At 44.1% G+C, this 26,636-nt stretch overlaps 1 protein-coding gene across 1 annotated transcript in view; it reads right to left on the reverse strand.

The window, feature by feature from the left end:
• The window catches only part of NAALADL1 (N-acetylated alpha-linked acidic dipeptidase like 1), a 46,100-nt gene extending 25,123 nt beyond the window's left edge, over nt 1-20,977 (reverse strand). Inside the window, exons 1-6 of the mRNA XM_083165152.1 lie at nt 20,787-20,977; nt 15,538-15,710; nt 12,185-12,306; nt 9,315-9,434; nt 5,330-5,519; nt 2,699-2,792 (exon numbers count right to left, since the gene is read on the reverse strand). Of these exons, the coding sequence (XP_083021278.1) occupies nt 2,699-2,792; nt 5,330-5,519; nt 9,315-9,434; nt 12,185-12,306; nt 15,538-15,710; nt 20,787-20,977 (890 nt within the window). The remainder of the gene's footprint in view (nt 1-2,698; nt 2,793-5,329; nt 5,520-9,314; nt 9,435-12,184; nt 12,307-15,537; nt 15,711-20,786) is intronic.
• Nucleotides 20,978-26,636: the final 5,659 nt, after the last annotated feature.

A 26,636-nucleotide genomic window follows, 5' to 3' on the forward strand; every position in this document is an offset into this window, starting at 1 on the left:
TCAACATTTAATCTGAATAGTGGCTCTGCTGTGAGCCCATAAGCAAGCTGCAAATGTGGGGGATGGTGGGATACTCTTCAAGTATCTAGGTGTTTATTTTTTCTCAGTATTCACTACAGAAGGAGAGGGGAATGAGCTACAGTTAAATTGCAAGGAAGGACATTCATAAAATTAAGTTACAGTAGATGAAAGAAGATTTACAGAGGAAAGGTCCTAACATAACAATAGAAATTAAAAGTGGATATATTAGGCCAGATGGGATATATCCAAGGATTCTAAAAGAGATTTAAGAAGTGGTAGCACAATTAACAGAATTATTCAACTAGTCACTAGCTACAGGTGCAATTCCAGAGGGCAGGAAAAAAAAGAAAATGTTATACCAATGCACAAAAGTGGAAACAAGGAAGAAGCAAGTAACTATAGGGAAAGTAATGTAAACACTAAAAAATAATGAGTTGTGGAATATCTTAAAAAAGCCAACTTAGTTTCCCAAACAGCATGGATTTACTGGTGGAATATCATGTCAATAATATTGACTTTTTGGACTAAAATACTAGATCCAGGAAGGATGTAGATGTACAGTAGCATATCTAAGCATTAGTAAGGTGCTTGACATGATTCCACATCACACAAAATTCAAAATAAACTTGAAAATGTAGGAGTGGTTTAAAAAACCATTGACTCAAAGATATGCAACAGGGTAGACACATTGGGAGGGGTAACACAGATGATTGATGACCTAGGTAGACTAGGCAAGAATATGGTAACTACAGTTTAATGCTAAAACAAGGAAAAATCATGCACTTGAGTCCCAAAAACCCAAAGACTAAATATAGTATCAAGGATATAATAATAAAATCTGCTAGGGAGAAAAGGGATTTATGATTCACTATTTCAAGTGACAAAGGCACTGAAGCAATGCAACAAAGCAACGAGAAAGGCAAGTCAGATGTTTGTTACAAACAGTAGGGAGAGACATCAGTAGCAGCAAAAAAGTAGTAATGTCACTGAAAAGGTCATTGGTAAAGTCTCATCTGGAATACTGTGTACAGTTCTAGAGGCCATAGGTACAGAAGTTTAGAAATACAATAGAGAGCTTACAAAGAAGCAACTAAAATGGTACATGGTCAATATCACAAAACTAAAGGGCCCCTTACACTTTGAGTCAATTTATCTGACAAAATCTGATGTGCCTGTCTGACAAAATCTGATGTGCCTGATGTGTAGGACACAATCCACAATCCCGTGCCATTGGGTATAACCAAGAGATTGGATGAGATTGAACCTCCTGCACATAGGATAAATCTCGAGTCAATCAGGTTCAATTTGTTGAACAATAATTTGAACAAGTGTAAGGGGGCCTTTATCATGTACAACTTGGAGCATTTATTAGTAAATATTAAAATTCTCTGGCATTTTCTGGGGAAAATCTTCACAAACAGTATGTTCATGGCTTTCACTGCATCCTCTTAGCACGTATATATTTGCAACTATTCGTGTGGATAACAAACCTACTAAACTGAACAAGTTGTTTCTCCTGCTTTCCTCACCTACATCCATATTTCTGAAGCTCCGCAAACCCCTCTCTCTGGTGAAACCAGTTGTTTTCACTAGAAATAATGGGTTGCTATTCTACCAGTGGTTCTAACCATAAGAAGCAAAGGAAAAATGCTTTATTATAACCAGAAGATAAAAATATATCAAAATATTTATATAATTTTGTAGCCCGCAACTCAGAGTGCCGGACTGCGCCAGGCTGCGGGCTAATAGGTTGCTAATCGATTGTGAGCACGTGTCACGGTATCTATCACACCCCATGCCTTAACAGGGCTACATTGAGCGTGGCTCCATCCACACATACGTTTTTAGGGGGAGGTTTTGCCAATAGAAAGCAAACAGATTCTAGGTATCATTTACATAAATAACTGGTCTCTATGCACAATGCCTTCACTTTATTACAACAACAATAATAATAATAATAATAATAATAATAATAATAATAATAATAATGATGATACAGGTTGAGTATCCCTTATCCATATATCCGTTATCCAAATTATTCCAAAAAAAACAGTCTCCAAAATTTACTTTTATTTTTTTTATTTTTTGCTAAAAGCCAACTGGCTACATCTGTAACTGGCACTACTGGGGAAATAACATGTAACTGGCACTACTGGGGAAATAACATGTAACTGGCACTACTGGGGAAATAACATGTAACTGGCACTACTGGGGAAATAACATGTAACTGGCACTAAACATGTGCAAGGACATGATTGCCTGGCATTCAGATCCAGTGTCTGATATAGGACGCAAACTTGGTTTCATGTTTTAAAACCTTGTTTCATGCACAAATAAAATAGATTTGTGTGTATTTATGTGTTTGATGCGCTTATACATGCAAGATACCTCAAAATACCTCATTCAAATATAAAAATATTCCAAAATACGGAATAAACCGTTATCAAAAATTCTTCTGGTCCCGAGCATTTTGAATAAGGGATACTCAACCTGGAATTGTTTATCTTTTGTGAATATACCCATTAATGGAGGAGGATTAATCACTTTTCTGTGTTTCCTTTATTCTGTTAATAGAAATCAAATCTTTGAATTTGGCTTTGAACAGTAAGGTATATAACAAACCCCTAACCTTCCAAACGACATGTTAATGAGGTATAGCTTTTACATTTTCTCTTACCAAATTATTTTCGCTGCATCTTCAAATCCTATTGGTTGAGTTGGAATTGGTGGAAGTCCTTTAATATCAGTCGCATTTTTCCTATAGGTGAAATCTATAAATATATATTATAAAGTTAACAATGTGATTGTAATATGATATGCAAAACACAGATATTGCTGAAGAAATAGAGATTGTAATATAATAACTTGCAGGACTATTACAGAAATGAAAACACCTGCTAGGAGTCAGTCAGGCAGTGGGCCATGGCCATAGCAGGGATCATGTCTTTACTGATATCGCTACTTGGAAAAACCGGTGTTCTCTGATTATCATTAAAAACGTCTCACATTTATTCATGCATAAAAACAAATACATCAGATCATATCACTTATTACAAATTCAGATCTATACAAGCCTGCATTATATTCTAGGAAATTAATCTATGTACATTTAGATCTCCAATATGGGGTACACACTGTAAACATCAGATTACTTTCTGTACGTTTAGCCTTAAAAGACTGCTCAAATGTTGAAGACAAAAACAATCAAATGGCAGATATGGCCTCCAATCCAATAATGGATAAATTAACAATGTCAAAACTGAGAGTATACAATGGATTAAATATATATACACACACACACTATATTTATTTATTTACAGTTTCTTATATAGCGCACACATATTCCGCAGCGCTTTACAGAGCATAGTTGAACATTCACATCAGTCCCTGCCCCAGTGGAGCTTACAATCTATATTCCCTACCACATGTACACGCACACACAGACATTCTAGGGTTAATTTGGTGGGAGCCAATTAACCTACCAGTATAGTTTTGGATTGTGGGAGGAAACCGGATTACCCGGAGGAAACCCACGCAAGTACGGGGAGAATATACAAACTCTGCACAGTTAGGGCCATGGTGGGAATCAAACCCATGACCTCAGCGCTGTGAGGCAGTAATGCTAACCATTAATTGATGATTTTGCAATGTACAAAATGATCCTACAAGAAGAACAGCTAGCTACAGTAGCAGCAAGGTGTGGATGTTCCTGAGCATAGCCCATCACTGCTGCAGCAGCCTCTGACTATGTAAGGATCATTCATATTAGTCTAAGCCAGTGTGATATGTCCCTCAGTCATTACTGTAGGTAACTGTGAGCCTGAATAGGGATACAAAAAGATCTTCCTATAGCCATGGCTGGGTGAGGAGGAATTCACTGTGGCTGGAGGATGGAACAGAGGAGGGAGCAGGGAGCCCAGTAACTGCTGGAAAATCAGCTTCCAGCAGCGACAGTGGACAATTCTGACACTGTTGCATCAGATGCGTCCATGTCAGGGAAAGCCCAGCTTGGAGTGGTTGCATCTGTGACAATGCCAGGCAAGTGGTTAAAGAGAATATGAAATGGGGATTCATTCATCCTATTAACTCTTCACCAGGTGCAGGGTTTTACTTTGTTAAGAAAAAGGATGGTAGTCTATGGCTGTGTATTGATTATTGATACCTGAATGGTATCACAATTAAAAATTAGTATGCTTGTCACTGATATCAGAATTAATTGATATATTCAAAGTAGCAACTGGATCTCAGAAGAGCATGCGACCTTGTCAGGATTCGATAACATGATGAATATAAAATGTCTTTCATTATTTGTCAAAACTTTGTAAATGAGTTCTGCCAACACTTGCTATGGTTGTGTACCTGAACAGCATCCTCATGTTTGACCAAAAATATTAAGAATTACTGCAGACATAAAAGAGATGGTTCTTTTGCCCTTAAAACCAAACAATCTGTAATCCAAGTTTTTTTTTTTAAAGTGTCTTTGACGTCAACATAATATTTGGTTCAGGTCTAAAGATGGATCCAGAGGGTCCCGGCTATCCTTAATTGACCACATCCCACAAGCCTGAAGCTTGAAAGCCATATTGCAGTTATTGGGGATTGCTGTATCTTACTGCACATTGACACAAGGAAATTCCTCAGTTGTATTTCATATCACAGCCTTCACCAGGAAGAGTACCAACCTACAGGATTGGCCTTAAATATCTATACTTAACATGGGGAAGATATTGATGTCAATTCTTGGTTTCATAATGGAGGCATTGACCCAGAGAGCCTGGGTCAATGCCGGCAATGTGCACACGTTAGCATTAGTAAGAATATTCCATCATCAATTTTCTAAGAAGACTCAAGCCAAATGTCTACTGGGTTCGGTCACAAGCTGGACCCCGGGGATGCATTACTGCCCAGCCGTGTCACTTCAATTCTTCCTCTGCCCCGCTGTGCTGCCTCAAGGCACGTAGCTGAAAAGTGGCTAGAGTCCACCATGATGACCTTCAGTCATGTCAACCTTGATGCATGTTGACCTTCAGTGGTCGACCTAATGACTGTCAACCTTGTTCTTGTCGACCCTATGACCCATACTTACTGTGTACTAATTCCCAAGCCCATAATGGTGTGGATATTGCAAACTCATACATATATACTTAAATGGAGAAAGATAAAGGTGCGGTTGGAACAAAAATTTGTGGTCTGCCACCGATGAGGTGGAGCTGCACTGATACGTGAAATGAATGTAAATTTGGACAACAGCATCAAATAGAAATAAAGCAGAACATGGTAATATGAGTGCAGAGGCGATAATGCTTACCTTTAGCTGGGTAATACGGAGTGAGCAGGTCTCCAAAGTCTTCAACGTAGCCCCCTCGCTCTACCCCTGATTGGGGCATGTACCACGAGTTAGGGTATGTTTTAGAAGGATCATAATTACCATCATTAATATCTTTTGGGTCTGTATAAACCAAGACACCAACCACTCCAAATCGGGCAGCATTTATTGCCTAAAAATTATACAAAAGAACTAGTGTAACTCATAATGAATTGGCAACATACAACCTAAATGATTCAGGAACCTAATAAAACATATGCAAGAGAATATCCAATTACTATTACAAGTGGAAAACATAAAATGCTTCCACTGCTATCTGTAGATAAATGGATTCTATTATTGTTTAAAAAGGTCTGATGGTATATCATCTCAGTTTTTCTTGCAATAGTATGAAGAATGGTTTTACACTGAGGGGTGAATGTATGAAGCAGTGATAACGGCGGAGGAGTGTTAAAGTTACTGGTACTCTATCACTAGCCAATCAGCTCCTGACTATTAAGTTACAGGCTGGGTTTAAAAAGGCATAGTTAGGAGCTGATTGGCCGATGATAAAGTACCATGTATTGTATCACTTCTCCTCCCTTATCACTGCTTCACACATCTGCCCCTGAGTATGACCACTATACATAGCACAGGGTTGCCTACCCTCCTGCTTTCAGCGGGAGTCTCCCGATTTTTGAAGGAGCCTCCCGCTGCCCCGCAAATCCTCCTGATTCTCCCGGTTTTGCTGTACTGCTCCCCAGAAATATTGCACATGTGCAACTCCGGAATGGACGCAGACGGCGCCTGAACTGGCAACATCAGGATGTTGCCATAAAGCTATGCTTGCCACCGCAGTGTTGTGACAAGGGTAGCCTCAGCATATGGGAGTGGTTTTGGTAATGCAGAGCAGCAGCAGTACCATTCCAATGGCGGAGAGGTGCCGTAGGCGGACCACTCGGTGGCAGTATTGGCACGGCAGCAGTATCTGTGATGCGGAGGGGGCCAGCGGCAGTGACTGAGACAGACGGACCACCCGGTAGCAGTATCTGTGATGAGGAGGGGGCCAGCGGCAGTGACTGAGATGGACGGACCACCCGGTAGCAGTATCTGTGATGAGGAGGGGGCCAGTGGCAGTGAGATGGGCGAATCAGCCGGAGGCAGCGTCTGCAATGGCAGGGAGGCGGGTGTCACCACTGCCAGTATAGGCAGGCACAGTAGTGGTGTTCAAGTAAGAACAGTATATTCAATATGTTGCTCTGCACATCCCACTCTCTCTACCCCCTCTCCATCCGGTTTGCAGTCTCTCTCTCTCTCTCTCTCTCTCTCTCTCTATCTATCCCTGGCAAACTGTCTCTGTCTATCCCTGGCACACTTACTCTTTCTCTCTCTGTCCCTGGTGCACTGTCTCTCTCTCTCTGTGTTAGTCCCTGGCGCACTGTCTCTTTCTCTCTCTGTCCTGGTGTGATGTCTCTCTCTCTCTGTCCCTCATGCCCTGTCTCTCTCTCTCTCAGTCCCTGGCATGCTGTCTCTCTGTCTTTCACAGGGCACCAAAATGTCTACAGATCTACATATGGTATTGCTGCTACTAAGCCCATTATGTGTTTTTTCATCATGCGCCTTCAGCAGGCATTGAGGGCGCAAATTTTTAGTTTGCAGGGGGGCGCCGAACACCCTAGCACCGGCCCTGATCAGAACTCTAGAAGAACAGCTATGGGAGCAGGTGAATCCACCCCCTGTGCCTAGTTATGGGAGCATTGTGGGTCATGTTTCTGTAGCTGCTTCCCCTGGTCCCATGTTCACATGAAGACACTGCAGCTGCCATAGGTGGACAAGTGGACTGCCTAGAACCACTGGGTGGGGTGCCAGCATGCAGGGGCGCAGAAAGTGGGAGTTTCTCACATATTATACATTATTCTTAATACTAGCACACAGGGGGAAGGCGGAAAATAACATTTGCATATTATCAGAACTGTGATTCCAGCAAAGAAGGTAGAGCAACATCCATCGCTGAATCAGGCCCAGAGGAACCCAGAGTTTTCACCTGTGAAGGACACAACCCTTAGTGCAATAGGTACACCAATAGGGTATATAGAGTAACACACGCCTTTTTGGGGAGGGGGGGGCATACCACACCCTCTCGGTGGGGCGGCATATTCTACTACCAGCTAAAATCTCCCTGAAAATAGTTTTCAAAAGTAGGCAAGTACGACGTATCAATTGTCCATCGCTCCTACTTCAGATGATGTTCTGAGTAATAAAATAACAAAACAATGGGTCTCAAGTCAACGTTACAGGGCTACGGCAATATGTCATTGCTATGACACTTTAGACCGTTCGGCCCCATCCCTACTGTAAAATATGACACAGTTCCATCAGAATGGTCATATTGGCTATCCCTCATATGCCATGATCTGGGCGCATTATTGTGTGAGCGCTTGGCTATATGGGTGCCAGACAGGGTCCCAACAGTCGGGGTCCCGACAGGCATTTACCCAACGTCGGGATCCCGACTGTCAAAACACAGACAGCCGGGTTCCCGTCGGCCACCTGCTATTTTCCCTCGTGGGGGTCCATGACCCCCATAGCGGGAGAATAGAATAGGTGGCGAGCATAGCAAGCCAGCGTGGCAAGCGCAGCGAGCCCACAAGGGGTGAGCCCACTTAGTTGCGCTCACCATGCTGTCTGAGTCCAGACAGTCGGGACCCCGACGTCGGGCTAATGACTGTTGGGATCCCGACTGTCAGACCCCTGTACCACACCCGGCTATATAGCCCCCCTTCATTGCTAATTATACTGTAGTCTTGACCACTGTTGCGCATGCAAACTGACATGCGCAAATCTCCAGAAATCGATGATTAGCAATTGTCAGAGATCTGTTGGGTGTTTGGAATTAGACCCTTTGTACGCTGCAGCTGTGTAATAATCTGCAAATGTTGCAGGATGAGCTTTATATACATAGACACCTCCTGCAGGCTTCTCTGATATGCTGCTGCATCTGTGGACGCAGCATCGCATCATCTGCATGAACATCGGACATCTGAGTAGCCCTCTGATTACGCAGGATGTCAGTGATTTCATGCTGCTGGCTATTAGCGTAGACCACTGAGGTGCACTGATGAAACCCATGTGATGTGTGCATCATGCTAGCTATGGCCTCAATGGCATGACAGAAACATAATCATACTTGCCTACCTGACCCTCTCCATGAGGGAGAAAATGCTCTGTTCCTGGACTTCCCAGGTAATGTATGATTGCCATCACCTGTGGGGAGCTATGTAATTGATAAGAAAGGTGGGTACTTATATGTTAGTTGGGCGTCCACTATAGTTAGTACGCTCATACCCCCACTATCCATGTCAGCATGGAGTTGAATTTATATAGTGTGGCGAGCCCGAAGCGTGGCGAGCGGACGCGGAAAACTAAGTAAATAGCTTAGTGGGCGCCCAACTAACATATAAGTACCGAAAGGTGTTTCACCACAGGTGATGGCAATCATACATTACCAGGAAAGTCCAGGAACAGAACATTTTCTCCATGAAGGAGAGGGTCAGGTAGGCAACCATGAAGTATGAAGCATAACGTAAGGAGAAATCAGGATAAGAAGGAAAACGTGTCTGCAGAACAAACCAGACTATTATCAAAATCTATTTATATACTTTATCTGTATAGCATAGTACACAGGTTCCCAAACTCAGTCCTCAGGACCCCACACAGTGCATTTTTTGCAGGTCTCCTTACAGAATCACAAGTGAAATAATTAGCTCCACCTGTGGATATTTTAAAATGTGTCAGTCAGTAATGAATGCACCTGTGCACCTGCCGGGTGACCTGGAAAACGTGAACTGTGTTGGGTTCCAAGGACCAAGTTTGAGAACCCCTGCAATAGTATAACAGTATAAATACCTAAACCCAAAATAAGGCCTTGCTAATTAGAAAGACATTGTTTATCACATAAACGTAAGTCACGAAATACATAGAAATACACCTTAGTCGACCTGCCGGCTCCTCCATAGCGCACAATAGCGATCTTCCCAGATAGCGGTATGGTTTTATTGAGGGCTTCAAAATCGCTAAGTTTCCCTTGATTGGCATACACCAGCAGTCCCTGTGGCACACATTGGACACAGAATACATTGATCAATTATCATCGCAAAACATATTATTTGTACTTTGAGCAAAACATTAAAACTACCGATGTGGCTTCCGATGTTGCCGATATAGTGAACATCGGAAGCCATATCGCATGCAGATCGCATGCTTTTTTAGGGCTTGCGAGCCCGATGCGCTGCCGATGCGCGCTCCCGTGTGAGTGAATATTGGCAGTCAAATAGAGAGGGCAGCCAAGACTATATAGTGCAGATCTGCACTATATATAGTCAAAATTGTGCCACTGCATGCAAGCCATGCGATCCGAGTCCCGATGCGATCTGATCACATCGGGACTCGCATAGCACGGCATATCTACCATGTGTATACACCATTAGTCATATGTATGTTAATATCCAATACATATGATGAATTTCTGATCTATACAACAGATGAAATGGTGGCTCAGCTCCAGGGGTTCCAAAAAGAATTTTCCTGCAAGTTTCAAAGGCACCAGACTTTGGGCTTTATTCAGACCTGAGCGCACGGCTGCAAATCCACAGGCCGGGTGATTATTGGTAGACTGCGCATGAATACGGGCTGTGGTATGCATGTGCGAGACTGCTACTTTTTGGATCACTTTGTCCTGCGCAGCGATTGACAGGAACCCGGCGTTTAGCGGTGAGAACCAGGCATTTTCTAGAAGTTTTAGGAAAAAGGCAGGCGTGCTCAGGCGGTTTCAGGGAGGGGAATGGGTGGCAATCAGAAGATTGACACTAAGAAAGCGCAACTGCACTCCAATAATCCACAATATTTATTCCACATTATTTTGTATTTATTAAAAAAATATACAATTAATACATTTCATGCATGAATACAATTCTTATAAAAAACACACAGACAAGACATACAACATGTAACATATAAAAAACTCGGCATCAGTGACAGTGGGGATTCATCTGAGGAAGCCGCTGATACAGCTCTAAGGCGGAGAAACGCGTTTGTGGAGCCCCAAAATCGATCTGGTCACCAGTGGCTGTGCAAAGGAAAAAGTCTCAACTCTGCGGTATTCATCTGCCGGAATCTCTGCTAAACACCCAGCACCTGGAGCACTCACCCTCAGCAGAGGTAGAGAGCGAGCTCAGAAAAAGGACTTTGTGGTGATATAACAATCCAGAGGAGACAACTATTCAAAGCCGTGACTGGGACTGGTAACTACAAACAAATATTGCCTCACTTACACAAAAATGCTATGCCATATAAGCCTCATTAGAGACTATAGAAACCAGCCTCATTGAAGTGCCTAAACAGGACTTTTTATATGTTATATGTTGTATGTCTTGTCTGTGTGTGTTTTATAAGAATTGTATTCATGCATGAAATGTATTAATTGTATATTTTTTTAATAAATACAAAATAATGTGGAATATATAGTTTATTGAAGCAACATAATATACAATATTGACTTTATTCTGGTTGACATGCAGCCATACGTATCTTTTTAAGCCCGCCCACCACTTGCATTGCCGCCCACCCCCCTTCGCCAGGTGAATTCACCAGCACGGTTTTGAATAAACATCCCTTCGCAGCCTATGGGTGTACATCCATGGTCAACGACCATCGAATGATGTGGTGAGTACATGCAAAATTAAGACACTCTCAGGTGGCTTAGTTTTGCATGTGTCCTGTGCGAGGACAGGGCGGGCATCTGACATCCGGTGATGTCAGCCGACCACCCCCAGCACCCGCATTATCGGGGCATTAGCATGAGAACATCCAGTGTTTTCGGATCTGGGGATGCGTCCTTGGTAATGTCCAGGGTTTAGTTCCCAAGGACGCATCCCCAGGCCCGCCGCCCCACGCCCCCTGCCACACTGTTGTGTGCGATCTCCTGGACGCTCACACACAGCGCATGCACATTCACAGAAATGCAAATGCTGTGTTCAAATGTGTTAATACAGTGGGAGACATTGCATGCATCACTACTTACATTTAAGCTGTAATGTGCATTGAACTGTGGTGCTCTTTATTTGTACTGTATTTTTGTTATTTATTCAATGTTATGCCAAGTTTTGTCTCCCTGTATTGTTCCTTTGTACGGCGCTGCGAAACACTTGTGGCGCCTTATAAATAAAATTATAATAATAATAAGGCATCCTTTTGTATGCTTGCGTGATCCGCTGCTGCATCCAAAGATCTGGGTGACCCTCAAGTTACTCAGGGTGGCCAGAAAAGTCGCACGTCAGAGGCCAGTAAATCTGTGTAAGGATGCAGACCCTTGCCTCACCACTCCCATGAAAGGAGGCGACGCCCCCATTTTGGGAAACACTTCCCCTCACCACCTCACCTCCCCTAAAAAGCAAGGGGCTTATTACCCGTTGTGCACATGCACAGTTCAGCTAACCTCAGATATGTACGTAAAGAAATAATTGGCATTCATGTCTGTAAAGGTCCCTATATATATATGTATAGAATATGCATATAGCCGGCACTATTCCAAGACAGTAACTTTGACCCGGTGCCCACAAATCCACAAGTAGCCAAACTTGGGGACAAATACAATACCAAGTAGAAGTGTCACTCAGGTCAGACAATAAAGGGAAGGAGACAGCGGTCTTATCATTGATAAGACCGCTGTCTCCTTTGCTTTATTGTCTGACCTGAGTGACACTTCTACTTGGTATTATATATATATATATATGTACAGAGAACATGTATTACGATCATTTTCCCAGTAAAACTGCACTTATATAATGTCCTATCACATACCTTGGGATTCCCGCTGGGTCCATAAGCAGCATATGGCTTCACTACTTCTGGGTCACTCTGATCACTGTGTAAGGCTTCTTCAGTGAGACGCGATGTCAGTATTATTTGTCCGGCTGATGTTACTAGTTAGATAAAAGGTGCGACAGAGAAAAATATGCTGCATGTTTACTGAAAGAGACCAGTAATACATTGTGACTAACTACAGAACGGACACTTTGGGGGTATTCAATCTGGGATTCCGAGACCACCAAGCAGCTGCACATGCGCTTACATGTGTATGCGCATGGGCAGTCGCACACCATCGCTCTCCTGTGGGAGCGAACCTGAATAATGTCCATAGTCTACTCTGTATATGTACATTGTGCTGTTTTTACTCACCGGACTCCTATCAGAGCAATCTCTATGTAGAAGTGATACAGTTATATTTGCTCATTAACCAGCTTTTGCAATCAAGTGACCTGCTTGGCTACTATGCCTTTTAAATATTGGAGACTTCTCTCCCTCATTTTATTCCTTCTGAAGAAACCGCCGTTTATACCTAGCGGAGAAACGCGTCAAGGATTTTATTTGGGGCACCTACAACCCTTGCTCTTACCTGCTGAGACCATCTGTCACTCTCAGAAATCGCACACAAGTGACCGGGACCTCCTTCTTACAATCTATATACCCTTGATTGAACGAGCGCCTGCTTATTTCTGGAAGCCGGACACGGAGGACCTGTCTAAAAACTACAGGTCAGTGAGGCTTGCTCCCTGCCGCACAAACATCAAAGGCTCGCTGATTGCAGCTGGAGCCGTGCGGGTTGTATCGAGCCCGCACTTAAGGCTACCACAGGGATCTCACATAAATATATGACACCAAGGAGGTACTGCTTCAATTTATTACAAAAGTGCAAAAAATCCTCTGGAGTGACTAAGGGCATAACCAACACTTTAATATAGTGGATCCTAAACATCTACACTTCCCGACAAGGGAACAAAAGGAACGCTTTTTTATTCATCAAATTTAATTCATCCACCCTTGCACAGGGATACTATTGACTGACTTTTATATATAAACAAAGTTTTTTCTTCACTAATCAAATATCTTGCAGGTATATCGATCTAGAGCTGGGTCCAATTTAATGTTTACTACTATCTTTCTAAGAAAACATTGGTACTTGTTTCCTAGCACGGCGCCCATCTCGTTGATTGTATGCCTTAACTTTAAGGCACTTAAGGCATACAATCAACGCGATGGACCCGATTTTGTGTCAATCACCAGCTAATTTGCCGGTGAAAGACAAAATCGGGTTGATCGCGTCCATTGCGGCCCCTAATAAGGGGCCGAGATGCGACCGACGCGATCAACGCGATTTTCCCATAGGGAACAATGTTAAATTATTTTGAAAGTGAAAATCGGGTTGATCGCGTCGGTCGCGAGCCATTATAATGGCCCGCGATCCGATCAACCCGATTTTACATGGTTGACAATGTGAAATGGGCCAATATGGCCCATTTCACATTGAATATGGTTAAAAAGTATGTTTAATGCCCTCCCCATTGTTAACGCCACCCCACTATTGACGCCAACCCGAAGCGTGGCAAACGCAGCGAGCCCGCGAGGGGCGGCGCTACGCGTCCTCCGACCTTTTCATACCCCTACTATCCACGTCGGCGTGGAGCTGATTTTATATAGTGTGGCGAGCGGACGCGGATACCTGTGAAGCCCGCGAGGGGACGCGGATACCTGTGAAGGTATCCGCGTCCGCTCACCACGCTTCGGGCTCGCTGCGCTCGCCACACTATATAAAATCAGCTCCACGCCGATGTGGATAGTAGGGGTATGAAAAGGTCGGAGGACGTGTACCGCTGCCCCTCGCGCGCTCGTCACACTTCGGGTTGGCGTCAATAGTGGGGACGCGGATACCTGTGAAGGTATCCGCGTCCCCATGCGGGGCTCGCCACGCTTCGGGCTCGGTGGCTCGCTGCACTCGCCACACTATATAGAATCAACTCCACGCCGACGTGGATAGTAGGGGTATGAAAAGGTCGGAGGCAGTAGCCGGGAAAGCTGCGCTCGCCATGCTTCGGGTTGGCGTCAATAGTGGGGTGGCGTTAACAATGGGGGGGGGGGGCATTTGAAACATGAGGGGGTTTGGTATTAAAATGGGGGGTTTTGGGGCTTTTTACATTGAAATCAATGTAAAATCGGGTCTCAGGGACCATTTTACATTGATTGCAATGCGATCGACCCGATTTTTCCGACCCGATGGATACAATCAAAATCGGTGGCGCCGTGCCAGGAAACAAGTACCAAAACATTTTTTAGAAAAATTGCCCTATTTGTATTCTTTTTCAGAATAATTTATATTGGGTTATTGTTTATTTTATATTTATTTTTATTCTTAAAGTATTCTAAAGCAAATAAATTTTGAATAACTTTTCAGATGTGTGGCGCTTTCTTTTGAGTCAGATATATTTAAGTACATATGTACATGAATAATTGGTTTTTATTACCTAACTACCCATTATTTTCATTAGCAATTTCCAGAATTGCTTCTGGGAGCAGCCAGTACATATTTATCTTAACTAACACATGTTGGTATACTGTATACATTGAAAAGCGGAGCAACCACGTGACTATTGCGCCCGATTGTTTTCTTTATATATTTGCTCATCAGCCGGATCTCAATAACACCGCTATTAATAGATCATGGTTCACAGGGGTTTGATATGCGCCCCTGACAGTCGGGATTTGAACAGTCGTTTCTCTGACATTGGAATCCCGACTGTCAGTAGTCCGACAGGGGCGCAAGTGCATCGGAGCCCCTTGCGGGCTTGTTGGCTCCCTGAACTCACCACAAAGGAAAATACTGTTTAGCAAAGTCAAATCTGCATAGCAGAGTCCTGGCCGTTTCAGGAATTGAGTACTGATGGCCAATATTTCCGACTGTCAGAAATATCACCCGAGATTGATTACCCCCATTCTTGATTTGCCTATTTGTTTATGTACTCTGTAATTGGTTGCTGCGGATCCCTTGTGACACCATATAAATGAAGGTTAATAATAATTATAATGATAAATATTAAAGTCATATCATACTGATAGTGCCAGGAAATTATATTTTACATGCCTTTCTATGACAGATATCATAGGACGGCATGTAGCTATAGCCCCGCAGCCCCCGCGGTGGCGGGGAGGCGCTGGGAAGGTGTGGGCGCGGGGGGGACTGCGGGGCTATTGTTACCCACTGCCATCTGCCCCTGCCGCCGGCGCTTCTGTCTGCGGGTCCCAGCTCTCCTGGCTACTGCCGTCTCTCCCGGCTTATTTGGTGTCACTGATAACTGGTTCCCAGATAAACTGACACTCACCAACTGTGAAGTTGTTGGGACGGTTTGGATTAGGGAATGAAAGGTACACCTTGTATCGTTCCTCCTTTGCCTCATCAAGACCTGAATCTTTGTCTGTCCACCTGCCGAGGATCAACTTCACCGTTTCCTCATCTCCCCTAGATGTGGCTATGTGAGGAGACTTACTGAGCTGTCTGTAGAGAAACAGAAGATGCTTCGCGTTATGTAGGACAGTAAGGAGGAACAAATAATAATGTGACTTTACAAACTGAGAACCTTCATTGCTGTTTATGTTCCACCATAATTTGATGCTTTCTAATCACCTGACATTCAGGACAATGGGCCCGAATCAGGTTGACTCAGTAAGCTACAAACATCGCAGCTTACTGAGCACCTGAGACACCGCTCGCTGCCTGCCTGCTGCTGCCGATACTCCACTCCTCGGTAACATGCGACCATCGAATAATTTCTCCTGCCTTTACAAATAGAAGTCAGTGGAAGCTGACTTTTATTTAAATTATTTATTTTTTTTTTTAACTGTTTCATATATAGTATAGTGAGGTACATTCCATTACGCTTTACAACGGAAACACCACAACAAAACTGTTTAATAACAGACAAAGAGGTAGGAAGGCCCTGCTTGCACATTTACAATCTATAGATTAGTAGATCATATAAATTCCAGCATTTCTTTACTCACAGTACTCTGCAGATAGGAAAGGCAAAATATCCCCCTTTTTTTAACCTCTTTATTGTACAACATAAAAGTACAAAATGACAACATAAAAAAAAAAAAATCACTGAAATGCAAGGGGTACCCGAACGTTATATCCAGATAGGTGGGGAAATCACATTACAGTATGTAACCTTCTATAACAGGGTATGGGTCATTGGGTCGAATAAAAAGTACACATTCAGGAAGCAGGGCAAATACACATATTACAATTCAATATTAGGACCAGAAACTGGGGAATGTAGAATGGAAATATATATTAGAGGGTTTGAATGAGAGGACTGATTTTGCTCAGTCTAAGCCACTTCATATGGATGGATGATGGAGAGGAGGAATACGGTATTTACAATTTGCAGTTTCAAATAGGTAATACTTATGAATTTTATTTTGAACACTCAAGCTTGGTATCACCGTGGATTTCCACATCTGTGCCATACTGAACTTAGCGGCTATCAAAATGGGACCTAATAACTAATAAGTAGCTATCACCAATAGAACATTTTCCAGGGTAATAGTGAAATAAGGCCACCAGAGGATCTGCAGGGACGTCCACTACTAATACATTATGAATCAGACAAAAAAGTGGGCGAAGCAATGGAAAATGCCAAAACACATGAAAATGTTCCCAACTGCTCTGTGCTGATTAGCCACCTTTGAAAATGTTGAATTGACCAAATATATTATTATTATTATTATTATTGTTGTTTATTTATATGGTGCCACAAGGGTTCCGCAGCACCCACCAATACATAAATGAGCAAAAAACAAATAACGAGTTACAGTACAAGACAGTTTAGGAGAAGTACTGTACATGGTAAATAAGGATAGTTGCATCAGGGGACATGACACAATCAATTATCAGGGTGGCAGATATATATATTATTTTTTTATTAACAGTGTCTTATATAGCGCACACATATTCCGCAGCGCTTTACAGAAAATATTTCAACATTTACATCAGTCCCTGCCCCAGTAGAGCTTACAATCTATATACCCTGCCACATGTACTGTACATGCACGCACAGACATTCTAGGGTTAATTTTGTTGGAAGCCAATTGACCTACCAGTATATTTTTGGGTTGTGAGAGGAAACCAGAGCACCCGGAGTAATCCCACGCAAGCACAGGGAGAATAAACAAACTCCACACAGTTATGGCCATGGTGGGGATCGAACCCATGACCTCAGCAGTGTGAGGCAGTAATGCTAACCATTACACCATGTACTTTTCTTAGAATATATATATATATATATATATATATATTCTTAGAAAAGTACATGAGGAGAGAGAGCTTACATTCTAAAGGGGAGGGTAAGACAGACTGGAGTGACACAGAAGTTGTAGCAGTGAGCATAAATAGATGGTTAGGTCGAGAGATGGTTAGGTTTTATGTGGGAGGGTGCGAAGATGATCAGCAGGCTGTGTCTGCGCAGTAATCACTGAGGATTGTCCATCTTGTCATTGAGTGACATGCCTCTCTGTCTCCAGTGGTCACCAGACACGGCTCCTGAGCTCACAGAGTCTGCTCTCATTACTATTTGCATGTGGTATACACCACGCCAAAGTTTCCCTCCACGCCCAGTCATGCATGTTGCCATGACAGTCCCATGTTAGCTGACCATCCTGAATCCAATTGTCAGTCTGCCATCAGTTGATTCGGTACTGAGGTAATCCTAGTGTTCTTGAATAGCTGGTTTGCATTCTCCCAGCACTCTGCACTCATCAGTTCAAACCCCATGTTCCCAAGTAGCTGGCCTGCATTCTCCCAGCTTCCTGGAGTCATTGCTATAGAGGTAATTCTGTTGTTCCTGTTCCTGTATGTATAATTTTACAATTTGGACCCCCTTGTTTTTAGTACTCTGGGACACCCTTAATCCAGTCTCCAGAGGATGTATGGCCAGCTGCCATAGAGGTTTGGCTAACCATTACAGAGTGCATGGTCTGGGACCCCTAGGGCGGTTTCACACATTCCGACTCCTGCCGGGCGGCAAAATCCGGCACGGCCAGGAAGCCGTGCAGCACACAGTATTTTATCATGGAGGGGATGGCCACAGCCTGGCAGCCGTCCCTTCCAGTGGCGGGTTCCGGCTGCAACCGGACGGTCGCGCCGTGGCCGTCCCGTGTGAATGGACACAATAGTGTCCATTCACAACTACTATGCACGGAAAGGCTTTGTGGTCATGCGGGATTTCACCGTCCGGCAGGAGCCGGAGTATGTGAAACCGCCCTTATTGTACTTTTTTGGAAATAACACCAATGCACTGTAGAAAACACATCAAATGCACTATAAGGTACAGTGACATATGCATCATCTGTAATTCTGTCTGGAACCTGATCCTTAGAGGAGGTGGAGGGTTCCCAGGCAGTGGGGCTCACACTGGGTTCCCCTGTGGGCCAGTCCAACTGTTTATAAACATTAAAAAATCGACAAGCTATTAAAACTAAAGGTGGACAAATACAGAAGGAACTGATTAGCATTGTGTGATCACATCAGTGCAAAGTTTGGCCCCACATGGTTGGATCACTTCTAGCTTCAATGATATCGGCAACGATAACACTATCATTCAGTGACATTATTGGGTCCCCGCTCCATACATGCAGGTATTTGCCTAGGCATTTGCCTAGGGCGGCGGCCACTGGAGGGCGGCAGTTTGGAGCTGGTCCCCCACGCCACCACACCTCTGACACCCCCCGCCCCTGGCAACCCCCCTGGAAGGATGCTGTGGCCTGCCACCGCAATACCCGCCGCAACCCCCGTGTTGAGCAGCAGCTCCCCTTCCCCCCGGGGAGCGGGCGAGCACCAGAGAAGCCCCCCTTGAACAATGCTGCGGCCTGCCACCGCAATGGCCGCAACCCCTCCATGTTGAGCGGAACCCCCTCCCCCCGGGGGAGCGAAGGAGCGGGCAAGCACCGGAGCAACCCCCCACCCCGGAACGACGATGCGGCCGCAATTTACTATGTCTATCGGCTCCTTCCTGTCTCTGCTGCCTCCGAGGAAAAGCAGCAGCCCTGACCCAGCCCAGCGCAGCAGAAGCCGCCAGCCTCCCGCCAGTGCTGTGTACAGGTGGGGACAGACTATAACCAACGCTGCCCTTCCAGACACCTCGTTCATACTGTATGTATATTGCACAGTATGTATATTGCACCTCTCCCCATAGCAACCAGCATAATCCCACAAGATACACACCACACCTCAGCTAGCAATTATTATTATTATTTTTTTTTGGGGGGGGGGGGGCAGACAATTTGCCTAGGGTGCAAAGAAGCCTTTCACCGGCCCTGCATACATGCAGTAATTGATATAGTCAAAATTGAGCTGCAACATTAATGGTATTGAGAGTACACACTGAGGGCCACATGTACTAAGCTTGAAAAGTGATAAAATGGAGAGTGATAAACCACCAGCCAATCAGCTCGTAACTGCCATGTCACAGGCTGGGTTTGAAAAATGACAGGTAGGACCTGATTGGTTGTTGGTTTATCACTCTCCATTTTATCACTTTTCAGGCTTATCGCATCTTGCCCTGAATGTTATTACAAACTATATTACTCAGAAGAGCCAAAATATTATGGGGCTTAAGAGTGGAAATAGAATAATACATTTTGATCATTGTGGTTATAATACTAAAATCAATCAAAATACAACCTCCTATGAATAGATGGAATGGGATCATTGGGTAGACAAGCATTAGGTCTACAAGCATTAGGTCGACACCACATGCATTAAGGTTGACATGACTGAAGGTCGACACGCAGGAAGGTTGACAGGACTGAAGGTCGACATGGGTTAGGTTGACAGGGCCATTAGGTCGACAGGGTCATAAAGTGGACATGGGGATGGTCGACAGGGTCATAATGTTGACTCGGGTTTTTCATTTGTCTTACCCAAATGTCGACGCAGTCAACATGGACACTGAAACGTAGCACCGCGTCCACTTGCAGGGCTCGCTATGGTTCGGGCACGGTGCCTCGCTATGCTCGGCACACTATTTTATTCTCCCGCAAGGCCCTAGTGGAGGGTAGGGCATGAAATACCGCCTGTCGGCACATGCCGGCTCAATAAACAGAGAAAAACCCCATGTCGACACTATGACCCTGTTGACTTCCCTCATGTCGACCTTATGACCCTGTCAACTTCCTCCGTGTCGACCTTATGACCCTGCTGACCTAACCCATGTCGACCTTCCTGAATGTCAACATTCAATCATGTCGACCGTAATGAATGTCCACCTAGCAGTGTCGACCTAATGCTTGTAGACCTAATGCTTGGTGACCCAGTGACCGTATCCCGAATAGACAAACTCCTAATATAGATTTATATTTACAGAAAGGTAGATTTAAAGTTCCCTGTTAGTGACACACAATATACAAACATACAGTTATTTTGCGACACTAACAGATCTAAGGCTTCCTTTAGCCTGTGTCATCATTATGATAAAGATATAAAAACTGAAATAGAATAAACAAATAGCGAACAAACTGTGCGGGTATCTATTACTATGTCCTGTGTCGGCATGTATGCCTTTTTTACTCTCACCTCAGATTTTCTTCAATGTTCTTATTATTTACTTCTTTCATGAATTCTCGAATGAAATTTTCATCAACATCTTTAGAAAGCTCCTTAGCCCAGGATGGGGTCTTGGAAATACCAAAGTGACCAATGAGTAATCCAATGGCCAATATCACAGCCCCACCGACTACACCTCCGACTATCTTCCATACATTCATTGTTCCTCGACGGTCCCAAACAATGTCAAAAAGAGATTTTTCTTGCCCTGTGCATTTTATTAAAGCTCTATCTAATTGTGACCTTGGGTCTAGATCAGTCTCCAGATAAGTGTAGTCTATAAGGTTACATATTATCCAAATATAGTACACAGCATTTTGCTTAATTACCCAAATTCATCCTTTGCCCCTCTGCAAAGCTGGTAAAATAAAATATCATTATCACAGTATTTATTATAGAGCAATTTAGTGTTTATTACCTATGGCTTCTCTGAGTATCATAAAGATCACGCAGTGTAGCGCCGGTGAGCGGATGCACATTGTTCAGTATCCCCAGGTAACTGAATATTACATTATACCCGGGATGTCCTTGTTTAAGTCACATGCGGACACAGTACAATCTACCTTTGATCCATGAGATTATGTTTTAACCAAGTTCTGAACAGGATTAAATGATAATATATTAACAAAATTAAAGACACAAGGGCTGATTCAATTTGCAGATGTCTGCGAGTGGTTATCTGCAGCCCAGACAAAGTGAAAACCCGCCCAGTGTAAAACCGGTATCATGTCGCACATCGATACGCAATTCACTCGCCACTGAATGATTTTCCCAGTCTGTGCAGATGTAAGTCTGACCCTTCCACAATCCTGCGACAGAGATAAAATTATCGAAGCCAGCGCTGATGTCACACACTCTACCATAAAGCGGCTGCGTTTTTTCTTACAGTCTAAGAAAACGGGCTGTTACCAAACCAACTTCCTGTCAGTCCAATGATGAGAGGATTACGATGAGATATTTTCGATATTACTGTCCCTATTTTGGCTTGAACATGTGCTATGATCCGTATGCATATGCAGTCACAGAATTTATTTGAATGTTTTTAAAGCCTCAGTATTGAATCTTTCAAACATGAAATATGATGGGAACGGTTAGGCCACTGGATTATAAACATTTCAACACGTGTTACACAATGGCATATAGGATAAAGGTCAGGTACCATCTCTGGCTGTGCATTTCTCAACCAATCCTGCAAAGGATGTTTTCCTACATTAGCTGTCAATCATATTTAGATACCTCCTTCCTGACATACCAACCTGCTGTAGAGAAGTGAGAAAGAGACATGGACATATTCATTAAATATGTTCATTTATATAATGCCAACATATGAGCAGTGCTTTACAGATATTTTACTCATTCACTTCATCCATAAAGCCACAGATTTTACAGTATAACTGACTGATTTAGGTGCGATTGCACACAGAGGCGTAGCGAGGGCGGAGCCGGTGGAGCACACGCTCCGGGCGCTGGAAGATTGCATGGCGCCGGAGCTGTGCTGGCACCGCCAGCTTGCTCACCTGCCAGCCAGCTCCCCCTGCCCGCCAGCTAGCTCCCCCGCTCGCCCGCCAGCTAGCTCCGTCCGGGAGAGAGACGTGCTGCACCGCTGCTATGTAAAATTCACGGCTCTAGCTGGAACGCTAGCCAATGGGCGCTTGTGGTCCTGCAGCCAATCAACTGATGGCTGCTAGACCGCGAGCGCCTATTGGCTAGTGGTCCAGCGGGAGATATGAATTTTACATAACCGCATCTCTCTCACGGACACAGCGGGGAGCCGTGAGCGGGCGGGCGGTGCACACTGGCAGGAGGGAGGGGAGAGGAGGGGTGCACAGCACACATGCTGCCTCCACTGTCACTGTCAGCACAGGCAGGGGGGGCGGCTGGCTATCTAAGTATGGTGTACTCCCACCCTCCACCCACCCTGTTGCACCCGCTTACCCTGCTGCACACTACTGCAGTGCAATCCACCCTGCTTCACCCACCCTCCTGCACACTACTGCACTCACCCTCCTAACCACATAACCCTCCTACCCTGCTGCACCCACAAACCCACCCTACTGCACCCACCCACCCTGCTGCATCCTACTGCACCCACCCCCCCACCCTGCTGCATCCTACTGCACCCACCCCCACCCTGCTGCATCCTACTGCAACCACCCACCCTGCTGCATCCTACTGCACTCACCCACCCTGCTGCACCCTACTGCCCCCTTGGCATCGAGCATGAAGCCCCTTGGCATTGAGCATGAAGCCTCTTGGCATCGAGCATGAAGCCCCTTGGCATCGAGCATGAAGCCTCTGGGCATCGAGCATGAAGCCCCTTGGCATTGAGCATGTAGGTAATTGGCACTTATGTGTCAAATGTGTAATGGGCATTATGGTGTGTTGTATGTAATGGGCATTGCGGAGTGTTATATAGTATGTCATGGGCATTGCGGAGTGTTTTATAGTATGTCATGGGCATTGCGGAGTGTTAAATAGTATGTCATGGGCATTGCGGAGTGTTATATAGTATGTCATGGGCATTGCAGAGTGTTTTATAGTATGTCATGGGCATTGCGGAGTGTTATATAGTATGTCATGGGCATTGTGGAGTGTTATATAGTATGTCATGGGCATTGCGGAGTGTTATATAGTATGCAATGGGCATCATGTGTGGGCTTATGTGTAATTGGAATTACAAAGTTCACCAAAATGTGCAATGGGCATTACGGTGTGTGGTATAATGTTGGTCCGTATCTACTTTTCAATGTGCAGGAGCCTCGCCTACTAGAAATGGGGGGGGGAGGCGCGAAACATGCCCTTTCTCCGGGTGCCGTGGCACCTAGCTAATTTGCACATGCAAATTGCAGTGCAGTTCCTGATGGGGAATTTAGCACACGCAGGCTGATGCGCATCACAACGCACGGGACGGGTCCTGCAATCACATTGCTAAACTGCAAACAACGCTGCCAAAGTGACAGGCAGAGGTGTTCGCGAGGAGAGACAGCCAGTGTTTCCGAAAACGGGGACGTAATGCCCCCATTTTCTGAGAGTAAGAGTGGCCAGGCCAAGGACTGTGCTGCGACTTTTCTTGGCCTTGCGTACCAGGCTGCAAGGTTAGACTTAATCAGGCTGCATTTGCAGAGAGGCACTGTGACCAATGATCGCAATTTTCAACTGACACTGCACTTGCATCCCTGAACACACAGACCGTGCCCTGGTCAGCAGCGAGCTACTATGACACCCAGTTCATGACATTACAGTCACTAACAGGCAATCTCTAGGTGCCCACACACAGCACGATTTTATGAACAACTCAATCTGTCACCCAATTTTCCTTGAAATACAGAACTTTCCTGGCCAACTGATATCATACACACAAGGAACAATTATTTATACAATCAGAGGATTTCATGGGTCGTTTAACTGCAAATCATTAACGCATCATTGGCATATAGTTCCTCTTTAGTACAAGAAAGATGTCCTGAGAGATAGGCCTTATCTTTCTGCATGCTGAAGGAATCAGAAAGCAAGATGAACGAGTGGGGGGTACGCGCATTGCATCCTGGGGCGAAATGTAATAGGGTGGGATTTTTTAGACATGTGCGATTTTTGGTCAAAAACGGCCGAAATCGCACTTTTTCCGAAAATCGCACATTTAATAGGTTGAAAATCGCGGTAATTCTGACAGGCGAATTTGACAGAACCATGCACAGATCATTGAGATGTGTGCATGGTCCTGTTAATAAAAATGTGTAAAAGTGTTTTTATAAAAAAAAAACGGCGTGGGGTCCCCCCTCCTAAGCATAACCAGCCCCGGGCTCTCAGCCTCTGTAGCACTGGGACAGCGCTACAGAAGCTGTTAGAGGCAACGGAGAAAGCCGGTTCTCCCCGCTGCCTTTCAGTGCGGGGGGAGCCGGCTGTGAAGCAGCCAGACCAGCGCTGGATCCAGGAATGGTAAGTAACGCTGGTGTAAAAGTGAGGTGTGTGTGTAATAAACTTTTACTTCTCTGTGTGTGTGTTTTTTATAAACATTCTTTTTACAGGTGGACTACAAGTCCCAGCGGGCCCATTAATGCCCCGCATGCTGGGACTTGTGGTTCTCCAAGTCCCAGCATGCGGGGGAGGTCTGCTGGCACTTGTAGTTCTCCGGTATAAAGCAATGTAACGTATGATCGATTTTTTTTTTTTTTGAAAAACTGTTTTATTTAGAATTTTTCTGTTCAATGAAATAATATAACATACACAAAAAAGAAAAATTAAAAACAGTAAGATGTGCCGTCACAAAGGCGTTATAATAAATCTTGCATATTACATAAGAATGGTTGGTAAATTATTATCCAGATCTGTAATCCTATTGATGCAAGTTCTTCGCTTTCAGATTCAATCGGTCCTCTGGACTTTTCATAGCTTTAAATTTTAAGACAGAAAAGAAGGACAGAATAGAAAAAGAGAAAGAGAAAAAGAGAAGAAGAGGAGGGGGGGAGGGAAGATGGGGAGGGAAACATACACAGATAGCGGTCCTAGGGTTTCGGGTGAGACCTTATGAAAGGATCTACAGGGACAACAATCAAGAAATAGTTTGGGTCTTATGAAGGGGAAGATAGTTGTCTTTGCTGATACCAGGGGGTTGATTCGAAGAGTTTATATATGAAGGTCTGGGTTTCCACTTCGAGACTAGTTATGTACCTTTCCCATTTCTTTGCAAATTTCTGAATTCCCGTGTCTATGTCTGGGAGGGTAGCTCTTCTTTCAATATACAAAATTTTTAATACTACATTTTTAACCGCTGAGAGAGAAGGGGCAGATTTCTTTATCCAGTGTATAAGAATTTGTTTTTTCGCAACAGCCAGGATGATGGTAATTACAGGTTTTATTTTATTTTTTTCCGGGCCAAGGTCCCAAGCTTCAAAGTCCAAAAATAGACATGCGATAGGATGTTTTTTGATTTTCAACCTAAAAGTTATGTTAATATAATCGATTACTTTGTGCCAAAATCTAGCTACTTTGCTACAGTGCCAAAAATTGTGCAATAAGTCAGCTTTTTGTGTCTTACATTTGATACAACTTCCTGTATCGTCTGGGACCATGTGTGCCCTTTGATTAGGAGCCATATAGGCCCTATGTAAGAATTTAAAGTGGGATTCCTGTAGCGAAACAGAGTATAGACATTTGAGGGTAGTTGGGATAATATTTAGAAAATTATCCGGGGAGTCTAATTGTGGGACGTCTTTTTTCCATATCGATATGGTCTTTGACCATTGTTTATCTCTCTCAGATATTTTTAGGGTAGAGTAGTAATATTTTAGCCTATATGCAACTGTTCTAGTCATAGTCATCAAGGTGTAAAGAGGGTCTGTGGCATTCAGATCTTGTGTAGGAAGCTGAAGTGATTGAATGTAATGTCTGATCTGTAAATACATATAAAAATCATGTTTATGAAGGGCAAATTTCGTTTGGAGTTCAGAGAATGACAATAAATTTTTCCCTCCTGGGTCAAAGATGTCTCTGATAGCCGAGATGCCTTTATCTCTCCAGCGAAGAAAGTGTGCATTTTCCAGACCGGGCAGAAAGCAGGGGTTTCCCCATAAAGAAGTATATCTTGATGTTTCCGGGTTGCTTTTTAATTTTTTGTGTGAGAAGCACCAGGCTTGGTAAGCGTGCCTAAAGAGTATATTATTTTTAATTTTAACAGGGAGTTTCTTTCGGGGGGTGTGTAGAAGGGAGGCGAGGGAGTAGGGATAGACCGTATCCAATTCCAATATGTAGTTTGTAAATATGGATCTGCCCCAGATCCAGTCTGTTATGTATCTGAACATTGCTGCTCTACTAAAGAGGGCC

The sequence above is a fragment of the Crinia signifera genome, chromosome 11, assembly GCF_055691185.1.
Source record: "Crinia signifera chromosome 11, ASM5569118v1, whole genome shotgun sequence".
NCBI lineage: Eukaryota > Metazoa > Chordata > Amphibia > Anura > Myobatrachidae > Crinia > Crinia signifera.